At 47.4% G+C, this 13,483-nt stretch overlaps 1 protein-coding gene across 1 annotated transcript in view; it reads right to left on the reverse strand.

Moving 5' to 3' along the window:
• Positions 1-522: 522 nt before the first annotated feature.
• PMS1 (PMS1 homolog 1, mismatch repair system component) overlaps positions 523-13,483 on the reverse strand; it is a 1,062,426-nt gene continuing 1,049,465 nt past the window's right edge. Inside the window, exon 14 of the mRNA XM_086955374.1 lies at positions 523-899. Within this exon, the coding sequence (XP_086811500.1) occupies positions 735-899 (165 nt within the window). The 3' untranslated portion in view covers positions 523-734. The remainder of the gene's footprint in view (positions 900-13,483) is intronic.

Consider the following 13,483-nt stretch of genomic DNA (forward strand, 5'->3'; position numbering starts at 1 on the left):
ATGTGGCGTGGGGACTAATTTACCTGGGTGCCATCCGCACACTCGCTTGTGTGATATTTGAAACATCGACGCACACCACTCTACAGCAGGTGGTATGCAGGATCATTGGATGTACCCTCCCTTATGTTATTTCTAGTTGACAATTTGGGAAGTTGAGGGCCTACTCTCAAAAAAGCCTTCTCACGCCTTAACAGTTTTAACACACTATTCACTAGAAACTATATTGCAATAACAAAATTATTAAAACAAAACCCAACAGATAACTTGACATTGTTGTGGTGGTAATAACTGATCTACCAATATACCGTTCATCAAACCAGGTAAATGATATTGAGGGGTCTTAAGTTGTCCTGATAAGCGCATAATAACTTACTGGGCACCTGTGTTTTTCATAAATGAGAAATTAACAAAATAATTTGTTAACATATCAGTTTAGCGCAGAGAGCTTGGTATGTGCTGTCCTATAAAGCTAAAGAGCAGGTGGGGTGGCAGTATGAATCAAAATAACTGTTTTATGAAAGATGTCTTACATATCATGTTTTATTTTTTAGTGTTAAGGTGAATTGGACAGATATTTAAAAAGGAAAAAAAACAGGTCATCGGAGATACACAAAACAATATAGAACAAGTGCAGCATAAATATTTAAAAAATGGCAGTGATAATCATTATTCATGACAAAAATGAATTCACGGGGAAAATGTTCCTCGGAGCAGCTTCCATGTACTTAGGCGGATTACTTGGCCTCTGGAATATCCGTTAAGTGATGAAAAAACGGGCGGCCATGAACACATGTTTTATTTTCATCAGCGAGCTGCAGCTTCATTCTGGAAATCGTGTCTTGCACATCCTCATTTGACAAATATAAGGGTAGCTGCCGAGACAGGCGCACGGCTTCTCCCTTGGGAAAGAAAAACATGGAACTCATCAGTCAAGCTAAAATAACTGAAATAACCTTTGCGGGTTTCAACGATAATTCTTTCAACAGAAAGTGTAGTTTTGATGACCAAAATTCATAATATATATTGACAGCGTACACATGCTCCATGAATAAACCATGGAATGTTAACAAACAGTTGGCTACATTAAATGCTCATTCCTTGTCTGGTTATGTGTCTCATTCATTTAGCATTCGAAGTCAAGTTACGCCTGGGACCGGGAAGACGGAGAGCTATGATGGAATTCCTCTTCAGTATGGTGCTCTGGTGTTGACTCCATCTGATGAATCTGCACAAAACATTCCAAGTGACGAATGTGCCTGCCTCAAGGCTGATCTGGGCAAGTTTTATACAGATTGCTCACGTGTGGGGAAACGTCCATGGCAGCGATTCTTGTGGTGTCACCAATGCTGTCATTATTGGTATCATCCGAGATGTTATGAGTGACATATGCGAGGTCGTGCAAAGATGCTGTGTGCAAGTCACCACAACTGGCACGTTTTAAGTATTTTTTTCTTTTTGGGTAGTAAAAGTCTCTTAAACAAACGGCTTTTAGGAGCATTTGTAGTTTTTTTATTTTACAGATTATATTGTGATGTTACGAGGTGAGAAAGTAGAACTTCTTTTTAATGTGTATGTTATTCACTTTACAAAGTATCCATGACTGGTCACAGTGTGTCATTTGCCCGTGTGGTGCCCAGTTCTCTGGCCCTCAACCCTTCCAGTCGTGTCCAAAGGCCACGCTCAGCTGGATCCAAGCATATGGCGCGACCCTCAGCCACATCCCATGCAATGATGCCCTCCTTCGACAGCTTGCGATGCACGGTCCATGCTTTCGGACCTGGAAGTCCCCTGGCTATGAGAAGTTCATTGTGCACTGGTCTGAGGAAATGGCCTTCAGCCAAACCCAGCAACTCATGACTCAAGACCCTTGACAACTGGGTGCAATAGATTTATAAACCTTCCGTCGTATGTTTTCTTGCCGGGGAAATTAGGGTATTTACACTTTTCTGTGGTGAATCCTCATACAGCAAAGGATGGGTTATACTCCCTTGGTCCCTGCACGCTCTGGCAATTCCTTCTAGCAATATAGGTCTGTGAACCACTCACATAGTGTAATGGCTGCTGGAGCAAATATTTTTAAGCTTACGAGGAGACCACATTCTTGTGGACTGTGAAAATGTTTGGATAGTTGCAACTATCCAAACATTTAATCAGAATGTGTTTCGGAAATGTACACCTCTTTCCCTTCTGCCTGCAGGCCCGCTCGTACCCCCAGTTCCACTGCAATTATTACCAATTCTTATTAGCACTTCTATTGTTTGGTCTAAACTGAACTGTGGGTCAATACTTAAATTGGTGGCCTAATTAGTACATAACCCATTGATACTCTGGCAATTGAATGTGGAAGGATGAAACACAGAGTCCGCCCAGCTTGGGTTTCAGTCTGCGATGGTGGGTAGACACATCCCAGCAAGAAGGGATGAACCTACTTGGCTAGCCTACTGGCATTGATGTGGTGTTCATGAATAAGAGCTTGTAAACTCCGCCTTTAATCCTCACCTCCTTCCTTCAAAAACAATCATTTGCAATGCAATAGGGCTCACACTTACACGAGACCTATTACATTGCATCAGGGACAACAGAAGGGGGGGGCCTGGACAACGGGAGTGCGGGTGGGGGAGGGCAGAGAAGGCATGGACAGCAGGAGTGCGGTGGGAGGGTGAAGGGGGCGAGAAGACAGAAAACAACGGGAGTGGGGGAGGGGGTGAAAAGGCACAAAAAAAATGTGCTCACAGTTTAACCACATGGCTGCTGCGGGGATTTTTGCCCTGTGCTGCAGGTCATTATTTCCCATTGTTCATGACGAGCTCAGCTCGTCATCAGCACACGACACCCGTGGGTGATAACGAGCTGAGCTCGTCATCAGCAGCGAAAGGGTTAAATAATGTGTATGGTACATTGTAACACTCAAAGAAAAGGGGCTTGTAGCCATAAGGGGGTACAAATGACGACATGGCCATAATAATAAGCCAAGCCTCATAATCAATCAGAAGACAGCATTTAAAAAGGAAAACGACACAAGCCATTGACAAAATGGGATGGGCAGTGGGTGGGGCTTCCCTCAGTAGTGAACTACAGCTTGAGGGCTGACTCTAGGCTCCACCTAAACGAGAGACTTTCTCTTTAACAGCCTAAGAGGGACCCAATCCACAATGCCTTGTACTGACAATGAGCATATCAGTTCCAGTTTAATTCTATGGATAGTTTAGTCTTTGACTGTCTACAGAGTGTAACAGTCGGGGAGGCAGTTTTATCCCTACTATCCCCCCCAACCTTCACAGGCCCCCCACCCACAACAACAGAGGAATCATCAACAATAATCTTAGCAGAGACCCAATCATGCAGGACCACACCACTTCTCTCACCACACCCCGGCTTAAATGCACAGTCCTGAATTGCAGATCGGCCTCTAAACACACAGCTTACATAGCTGACCTCATTATCTCTACCGATCTGGAACTGATAATTCTAACTGAAACCCGGCTAACAGAATCCTCCTCGCCTCTCTTCGACATCCTAGTACCCCTAACTACGACATCATCAGACTGGACAGGAGTGGTAAGACAGGGGGAGGAATTGCATGTAGACACCGGAGCAACATCTCCGTAAATAGAGCTATATCCCCTGTACTCCCCTCTTGCGAATACATATGCATAGAGAGGAGTACAGGGGATATGGCTCTGTTTACGGTGATGTTGCTCCGGTGTATACATGCAATTCCTCGTTACACATAATCTATCATCCAACTGGTGACAAGTTTATCTTCACAGAACACCTCATAGACATAGTCACAACATACACTGGGCGACAAAACACTCAAATATTCCTTGGTGACTTCAACCTCCACTGGAACGACCACAACGATACAGTGGTCAACAGTCTCAAAAACTTTCTCAGCGCCCTAGATCTCAACCAAATTTGCAACAGCTCGACACACAATAAATGCTCAATCCTGGATTTAATAATCTCTAAAAGCGATTCCACTCACCTTGAGTCGATCCTACCCTGTGATTGGTCAGACCATCACATCATCACCTTCTTTATCAAGGAAACAGTGAAACTTAGCTCGGCTCAATCCACAAAACCTAAAGTATGGAAGAGACTTGAAAAAACTCAACCCTAACACGTTACCCAATTCCAGCCACAATCTACTTCTGCCCCCTGCTGGTTCTTCCAACATACATGATCTCACCAACCACTACCTCAATTCTATGACCTTGATAAATAACCAGATTGCTCCCCTTCAACTAAAGAGAGTTTCCACAAAAGACTCTAAACCCTGGTTCAACGGTCCTCTTAACGAGGATAGACGTTTTCCCAGAACTTCTGAACGCAACTGGAGATCGGTCCCATTCGTCAAGCACCTCATGATTCTAAAAAAAAGAGAAATGCTTATTACCGAAAGATCAAGCGCCCTAAAGCAGACTTCTTCAGCCACCAACATGACCAAGCAAGAAATCAACAAAAAAAACTTTTTGAATTAATCAGCACCCAATCTAAGGACGCACCTAAACGTCCACAAGACTGAACCCATCCACAACCCACTTGTGAAGAATTTTCTACCTTCTTTAATCTAAAGACTGAGAACATCAAGAAAGATCTCCTCAATGACCTAATTTCTCACTCTTGTCCTCATACCAAAACCTCCCCACTACCCCCAATTGCATCACAACAAATCATGTCAAAGTTTGTTTTAAAAAACGACGCTGTATGGTCATCCTTTAATACCTATACTGAAGATGCTATAGGCAAGATTCTTAGTGCCCTGAAACCTGCCAATCACCTCACTGATCCTCTCAACGCAAACGCGGTTAAAGACTTTACCCCATTGTTTCTACCTCTCTGGATCAAAATCATTAACAGTTCACTTCTACAAGGTTGCATCCCTGACACCCTAAAGGTGGGGCAGGTTTCTCCCATCCTTAAGAAACCCACAGCTGACCCCATGGACCTGAACAACTACCGCCCTATTTCAAATATTCCTAGGAAAAATGTGTTCACCACCAACTGACAAAACATATTGATCACTTAAACCTTCTTAACAAACACCAATCCGGCTTCCGAGCAGGTCATAGCACGGAATCAGCCATGACACACATGCATTACAAATACTTGATCAGAACGCTACATGCCTACTCATCCTACTAGACCTTTCCTCAGTCTTTGATAAGGTCAAACACAAGAACTTGAAGAGATCATCTCGTTTCTTTTGGAGCACAGTGAAGGCCAAGATAATAAATTATTCTCTTGAAAAAGGTGGTGTGTATCAGGCAACACACCGAAACATGTCGGCTCCATTGTTTTGAATGAAATTCGAGGAACTATTTTGGTGTCATCTGCTGATACTAGCCTAACATGGTGTATGAATTCCAAACGAATTGATGATTCATGATATTTTTTAAATGATTCACTTTATTTTTTTCTCTTTCTGTACTTGTATATATTGTGTTTGTTTATCTTGAGTATCACTAATGTATAGAAAAACCTTTTTATTATGTGTTTTTAACTATTCTCATTGATTGATCAATAAATTTGACTACTTTTTGAAAAGATTCAGGTTTTATAATTGAATTGTTGTTGTGTTTATAACCATGGGGCTCTTTGATTTTTGACACTGTTGTGAATGAAGTGCTGATTGAACTAGGGCAACTATTAGTGACATTAGTCCAAGGGACTTTTCTTTTTTTTTTTTTTTTTTTGAAAACCTTTATTTACAAGTGCACGATACACAGCGTCTGCCTACAACCCCACCGGGCCGGCCGCTATGACAAAAACTTGTTGAGAAAAAAATGTTGTATCAGGCAGAACGTTGCTGGAGCAATCTATCACATCATCATTATCGACAAGAGCGTAGTATCATACAAATCAGGATAAGAGAGGTTTAATTTTATGTTTTTGTTGAACTGAACACAAACAAACAAACACATGGTATCATGGTGGCAAGGGTTGCTGGAGGTGGGAGGAGGGGAATGGATTTAGGAGAAAAAGCGAGTGTAAGGGGGGGGTGGCGCGCATAAGAGAGCAGAGCATTTGGTGAGTGGAGGAGAGGAGCGGAAATCACGGAGAGGAGGGGAGAGGGACTTCGTAGTCAAGTGGAGGAGAACAAATGTCTCCACGATAAGTGTTCCAGGGAGTCCAAACTCTGGACCACTTCCCAGGGCGCCCCCGGGCCTCATATACCGTCTTCTCTCGAAACATGGACCAGTCCATGTTTTCTTTCCAGGCACTGAGCACTGGCGGTCTAGGGGAGCCCCAGAGCTGTGCGATATCCCTCTTCGCGATCATATTGCCCAGGGTGACCCAAAGCGTCTGGGCAGCAGTGCAGTCAGACGGTTCCCACACATTCAACAGACAACGACGCGCCTCAGGAAGCAAGGGGACCCCCGTGACACGACTCATAACTTCATGCACCCTCAACCAATACGCTACAATCACTGGACATTCCCACAGAACATGAAGAAAAGTACCATCCATCCCACACCCACGCCTGCAGCGTCCGTCAGCAATCAGACCCATTCGCACCAGACGCACTCCAGTAAGATACACGCGATGGAGGATTTTCAATTGGACAAAGCGAAGTCGTGCCGGAATAGCCACCTCCTTAGGGGAGGACACGGCGGACTGCCAGTCCTCGTCGTCCAATTCAAGTCCGTCAGCAGTCCAGGAAGCCCGGAGCTTCTCGAGCTGGTCAGCTCTGTTATGGATGAGCTTTTTATAAATTAAGGAGATGGTACTGTCTGGGACATGGCCATCTAGAACTCGATCCTCCAAAGGGGAGGACTGCGGAATATCAGTGCCGGAGGGGAAGACAGAAGACAAGGCATGTCTGACCTGCATATAACGGAAGTACTCCCTATCGTCGAGCCGGTACTCCAGCTTTAGTGATTCAAAGGACTTAACCGCGCCACGTGTCCAAAGGTCCCCCACAGTACTAATCCCAATCATGTCCCATTTCTCAAACCCCTTCGTCTTCCACAGGTTGCCCAGTCGCTCCGAGTCGTATAGTGGCGTCATACGTGTCAGTCTACCACCCCAGCCCGTGGCCACCGTAGCATCTCGCCATGCCCGCACTGCACATTTCGTTGGGCCCGTAAGGAGTCGAAAGGGGGCTTTAGAGTATAGCGCCCTATTAAAGTTGCCGCCGGGCAACAACAGCTTATCCAAAGCAAAGGCGGGGGCTGGCTCCGGAGAATATGTCGCATGGTTGATGGCGCTCAGGTGCGAGGCCCAGTAGTACCGTCTAATATCCGGTAGCGCAATACCCCCATCGTACCAGGAGAGTGTGAGCTTAGATAAGGCAATTCGGGCACGGCCATCCCAGATAAGTTGCCGCTGTAAACTTTCGATTTCATGGAAATAGCGGGCTGGAACGGGGTCGAAGAAATTTTGCAGGGCATAGAGGAAGCGGGGAAGCGACATCATCTTAAAGAGCGCCGCCCGGCCCAATGGGGATAAGGGCAGTTCGCGCCATCGCCGAACATCCTGCTTCAGCCTGCGGAGCGGAGCATACAAGTTCCGCTCATAGCGGACCGAAGAGATCATGGATACATGGACCCCCAGATACTTAAAACCGTCAGTCGCTACCAGGATGGGAAATCTACGGGGGAGAGGCGGTAGAGTACCAGCTATGGCGTAGACACAGGACTTGGTCCAGTTAATGACCAGCCCCGAGTTCTTACCGAAGGACGTAAGGACGTCGAAGAGGACATTGAGTGACTTCTGAGGGGAAGTAAGATAAAGGAGGATGTCATCCGCATACAAGGAAACACGATCCTCAAGGTCAGGGGACCATCGGATCCCTTTGATCGAGGGTTCCCACCGGAGCCACGCGGCTAGAGGTTCGAGTGCCAAAGCGAACAAAAGCGGAGAGAGGGGACATCCTTGACGTGTGCCACGGCCCAAAGGAAATGGGTCTGAGCACCTCCCGTTCACAGCGACCTGAGCTAGCGGCTGTTCATAGAGAAGCTTGACCCATGCGATGAAGGTGGAGCCAAAGCCAAATTTGGCGAGGACTGCCCATAGAAAAGGCCATTCAATGGTGTCAAATGCCATCGTGGCGTCAAGGGAGGCGATCACTGCTGGCTCGGCGAGAGTAGAAGCTCTCGCGAGGACACTGTGGAGCCTACGTAAATTAAGAGCAGTGTTCCTGTGAGGGATGAACCCGGATTGATCCGGATGGATCAAGTCGCAGATAACAGCAAGCATCCGATTGGCCATCACCTTAGCAAGGATTTTGGGTTCCGCATTAAGGAGGGAGATGGGGCGGTACGAGGCACAGCGGTCACGAGGTTTGCCATCCTTATAAATGACCACTATGGTAGCAAGGCGCTGCTCAAGGGGGAGGCATCCGGTCTCAACCGCCTCAAGAAACATGTGACGCAGATGAGCGGCCATCTTGTCAGGGCAAAGTTTGTAGAACAAATGGGGAGTCCGTTAGGGCCCATTGCCTTACCCGAGCGAAGGGAACGGATTGCGAGGGCAATCTCGTTGACAGTAAAGGGGGCCTCCAAAGCGAGGCAGTCCTCATCAGACACGGTAGGCAGAGCAATGTCACGCAGGAGGAATCTGGAGTCGGCCTCATCTCGATCACTAACAGGCGTATAAACCATACGAAAGTGGTCAACAAAACACTCAACAACCTCACCCGGATCCGAGACAGTAACACCAGAATCACGAACAATGGAGGGAACAACACGACTCGCACGCTCAGTACTATCCAGCCATGCAAGAAGCTTGCTAGCCTTGTCACCCACATCGTACAGTCGACCAAGTTGATTAGACCGCATCAATTTAGCAGCATCCGTGACACAGGCCTTATAGTCTGCTTGTTTCAGTTCCAATTCATGCAACAGTGCAGGCGTGTCATTCCCACCCAACTCACTTTCAAGCGCAGTGATTTCAGTTTCAAGAGCCACAACAGCCTCCCTCTTCATCCTACGCTCAGTAGCAATGAGTGACAGGGCGGAACCCCGAATAACCGTCTTGAAGGCCTCCCAGAGAACCGTGGGGGAAGTGACAGAGCCCAGGTTCTCAGAAAAATAGCAATCTATTGCTTTAACCAATTCCGAGCGGAGCCGGGGGTTTTTAAAATGCCAGGGGGGAATCGGGGGGACTCTGTTACCATGCCGACCACCCACAGAAATCGTGATCAACAGGGGGGAGTGGTCCGAGATACCCCGGGGAAGGTGCCGAATCTCACGAACAGTGGACAAAGTGGAGGCTAACATAAAAAAATAGTCAATACGGGAGAGGCTGCCGTGCGCGCCAGAATGAAAAGTGTATTGTTGGAGCGTGGGATGTAGTGAGCGCCAGACATCTACTAAGCCAAAAGTGTCAGCCATTTCACTGAGCCACATCTGGGACTGTGGTAATACTCTAGGGGGTAGTCGGTCACAGTCGCCGGACATGACAGAATTGAAGTCCCCGCCCAGGACCAACAGGCCGTCTGGCAGCCCAAGAAGAGTCCTACCCAAATCAGCATAAGTGGTAGCCTGCAGTCCCGGGGGGATATAGACAACAACAAACACGACCTGTTTACCCTCCCACCTCCCCGAAACAGCAGCATACCGCCCACGCTCATCAAGGATAACATCATCAATAGCAAGAGCAAGGGAAGACTTTACCATAATACCCACACCCCGGGAACCCGAAGTGAAACCCGCATGTGCAATCAGGCGATAACCCCGGCGGTCTAATGCCTTGCAAGCGTTACCAATCAGGTGGGTCTCTTGAAGGAACACAACATCAGGGGCGTGGCGCCTCAAAAATTGCAGTACAATGCCCCGCTTAATTCTATCCCCCAGACCATTCACGTTCCAGGAAAGAATCCGCAGTTCACCCCCCCCCATTGTGGCAGAAACATTCCACACCCACCCCCCAGCAGGACCCACTATGAACAATCATTGCAAGATATGAAGTACCATGAAACAGAGAACAGAACAAATGAAACGAAACACAAACCAGTCCCCAAACACCGACCCCAGAACCCAAACCCGTTACAACACCCCCCTCCCTGCACCCCTGCTGACTAAAAAGCCACCCCCAACTGCAGTGTGCCTGTCGCCCCATACTTCTACACAAAGAACCCCCCGAGGAGGAAGGGAGAAATCACCCGTTACCGCACCGCCACGGGCAGAGTCATCAGAGAATAAGTCAATATGTACAGTACGTTGCATAGTCTCAATCGGAACCTCCAGGGCATCTGTTACTCCTGGGCCTCTGCACCACCCTCCGCGCCACCAGGGCCTCCGCTCCCAAAGTCATCTGCCGGCAACGAGTCTAACCAGTCGGCAGCACGTTCAGGTTGATCAAAGAAATAGGCACGTTCCCGATATTCAATCCGGAGCCGGGCCGGAAACAGCATGGCGTATTTCAGTCCCCGGTCCCTTAGGCGACGCTTCACTCCGAGGAAACCAGATCTTTGCCGCTGCACTTGAGGAGTGAAGTCGGGATATATGGAGATAGAGTTATTGTCATACTTCAGGGGACCATGCTTACGGGCGGCCTGGAGGATAGCATCCCTGTCCCGGTAATGAAAAAGCTTGGCAATGATAGGCCTCGGCGGATTCCCCAGCTTCGCTTGACCTCCGGGGAAACGATAGGCGCGCTCAACGGCAAGGGACTTTTCTTTTGCTGATCGTGCCGGTACTCAGTTCCTTGGTTGGTGGCCCACTCCGTAATTTTTCCGGGTACTATATGGTGCACACCTATTTAAGTGAAACTCCTTGCCCTAATCCAGACAACCCATATGGTGATTTTAGTGGTCTCACACAACCAAATAATGCTCTCCAAGTGGTAGGTGTGGAAAGCAGCCTTCAGGCTTCGTCCAGAAGGAGTGTAAAGCAGCTTGTTTTTAACAAACCCAATCATGTAGTGTAGGTTAAACGAAAAAGAAACACATGGTGTAGTTATAAAAATATGTTTATTTATTACACAACACTCACTAACGCATTGGCACATCTCCTATCAACATATATACACAATAATACTTCAATTGCAAGAGGTAAGTAAGGCTAATACACACTGCTCTTCAGGGGGAGACCAAACCATAAGCTAAAGAAGTGGCATGCGAACTGCGACTGAAGTTGGGACTTGGACCAGGAAACTCAGAAGAACAGGGGACACAGGAACCATCTGAGGTGAGTACCCAGGAACCCCACGGAGGCTGTATGCAGAATGGAATCACAGTTGCATACTCAATACAAGTCAATGGGAAAGTCGCGGTTGCAATTTTGAAGAGGAAGGACCCGTCCCAGTGGACTGGACACTGAAAAAACCCCATGGAATACAGAAGGTTGGAGAGTCACCCCACCCATGGACACCCCAGGAACCAGGATACCTACACCATGGAAGCCGGGTGCATTGGTGTGAAGTGACATTGGAAATAGTCGTAGGCCACAATGGAGGACTTCAGTTAAGATGCCGCTGGCGAAGAAGGTGAAAGAATCCGGTAGAATCCAAGGGTGGATTCTAGATCAGATGAACCTGCAGACAGAGGGGACAGAGTCTATGCCACTCAGAGGTAAGCAGGAGGCACGGAAGGGCAATGACCACTGATGACGGAGGATGAAGGAGTGATGACGGTGACCCTGTTGCTGCCGCTGTGAGGACCAGGCAACGCGGTGGCAGACCAGGAGCCGTGCACGAGCTGTCCCACGTTGGAAGTCGAGAACTAGGTGGACGGTGTCCAGCGAGAGCACCAAACGCCTGGGCAGCAGCAACAGATGTGGTTAACGAAAAAGGAGCAACGTTGGGACCAGCCCCTCGAGGAGGGGCTGGACAGAGGGGTGGATACTTCCATGTCCTTTGTCCAGTTTTACGCCAGAGTAGGAGTCGAGGCCTCTCTGAACTGGCTCAAACTGGAGTATGTTAAAAGGGAACCAAATGTGCCCTTCACAGCAGTCTGGTGGAGCTGTCAAGCACCCTCACCCCAGCCCAATACACTACACTACGTCATGTCTGGGAGATGGTAACCCCTCCATATGATTAGAAACCTCTTGTTCTACCCTCAGGAGCAGGGGGGAAGAAATTTGTCTGTGGTCGGAATAAGTACTAGCTTGCTGTTAGACCCCGCAAGGCTGGTACCAGGAATAAAGGGGGCACCCTATGAGAGCCCCCCAGTACATGGGATCCCACATTCAAATTTGGAATCAGTGTTGGGCAAGGATTCCAACATGTTTGACACGAAACATGACTGTTTTTGGTGCCGCCAATATATAGTTAGGCATTTCGTAATTGGCTTGATGTCCACTTTGTGTATTAAATTGCTGACTGCACTTACAAAGCCAGGAGTATCGATTCTGAGGTTTGTAGGGGTGTCCTGCTCATGCAGGGGCACCATCACACTTATAACCAAGCACCCTGCCATCAGGACTGTAGAGCCTGCCATAGGGGTGACTATAGATTTTAAGTGCTGTGACCTCAAATATAAGGAAACCTCTATATGCTGTGAGAAGTGTAAGCATCAATTAACACAGGCTGCAACGGAAGGCCTGTAGTTAAAGTTTAAGTGGACTCCCCTGGGTGGCACAACCCATGGTGTACCTATGCTCTGGGCACCTCAGTATTCTATACTAGGGACTTAGAAGGGTACACCAGAAGCAAATTAGGAAGGTACCAAAGTGCTTACCGTGGTCCTATTTAGGGAGAAAGCACAGTGAATGGGGACCTGATTAGCAGGATCCAAGTCAGACTAGTCATAATACAGAATAACACCAGCAAAAAGTGGGAGTAACCATGAAAGCGGATCCTACATTCCTACAGACAGGCATTTGGAAATATGTAGATGTGTGATGCTATGGATCCTATAAAGGACGCAATTTGAAGAGCTGACAACTTTTGGTTGTTTCTTTAATATACAACATTTATTTTGAATAGATGACACTTTCTCCTCAGAATCTCCCAAGTCTTATGTTTATTTTGTTTCCTAATTATATTATACTTTGTACTGGTTCACTTTTGGATTGGCCCATATTGATTTGTGAGCCCAGGTTTTGTTGGAGATTTACAGACTCTTGGAAGTCTTGTTTTGCTTTTATTTGAGTACTTGCTTTTATAAGCAAGCCATCAAGATATGTGCACGTTACATACAAAGCGGAAATACAGATCGATGTGAAACTGTTGTTATTTTAGTACCGTCTCATTTCCATGAGTCTATTGCAGGCTAATATCAAACAAATTCAGTTGAACACTTAAACAAGCCCAGTCAACCCTCCCTCCTCCCTCCCGTCTGGCTCACCCCGAGTTAGGCTCAATCGTGTACAGATACCACCTCAATCTACTCGGTATCTTCTTTGTTGGACTTCACCTACAATGAACCCTGTATCGAGTGGGTGCACGGATGCCGGTCACGACTGCTTCCTAGAGGCGGGGTGGAGGGGTGTAGGGGAGTACATGTCCAGGTGTGTTATGGCATTGGGGGGGTCAACTGCCTTGAATGCTTCCAGCAGCAGATCCAAGGCCATAGATATCAAAGTTTTTCTCA

This window comes from Lissotriton vulgaris, chromosome 2_1 (assembly GCF_964263255.1).
Source record: "Lissotriton vulgaris chromosome 2_1, aLisVul1.2, whole genome shotgun sequence".
Classification (NCBI taxonomy): Eukaryota; Metazoa; Chordata; class Amphibia; order Caudata; family Salamandridae; genus Lissotriton; species Lissotriton vulgaris.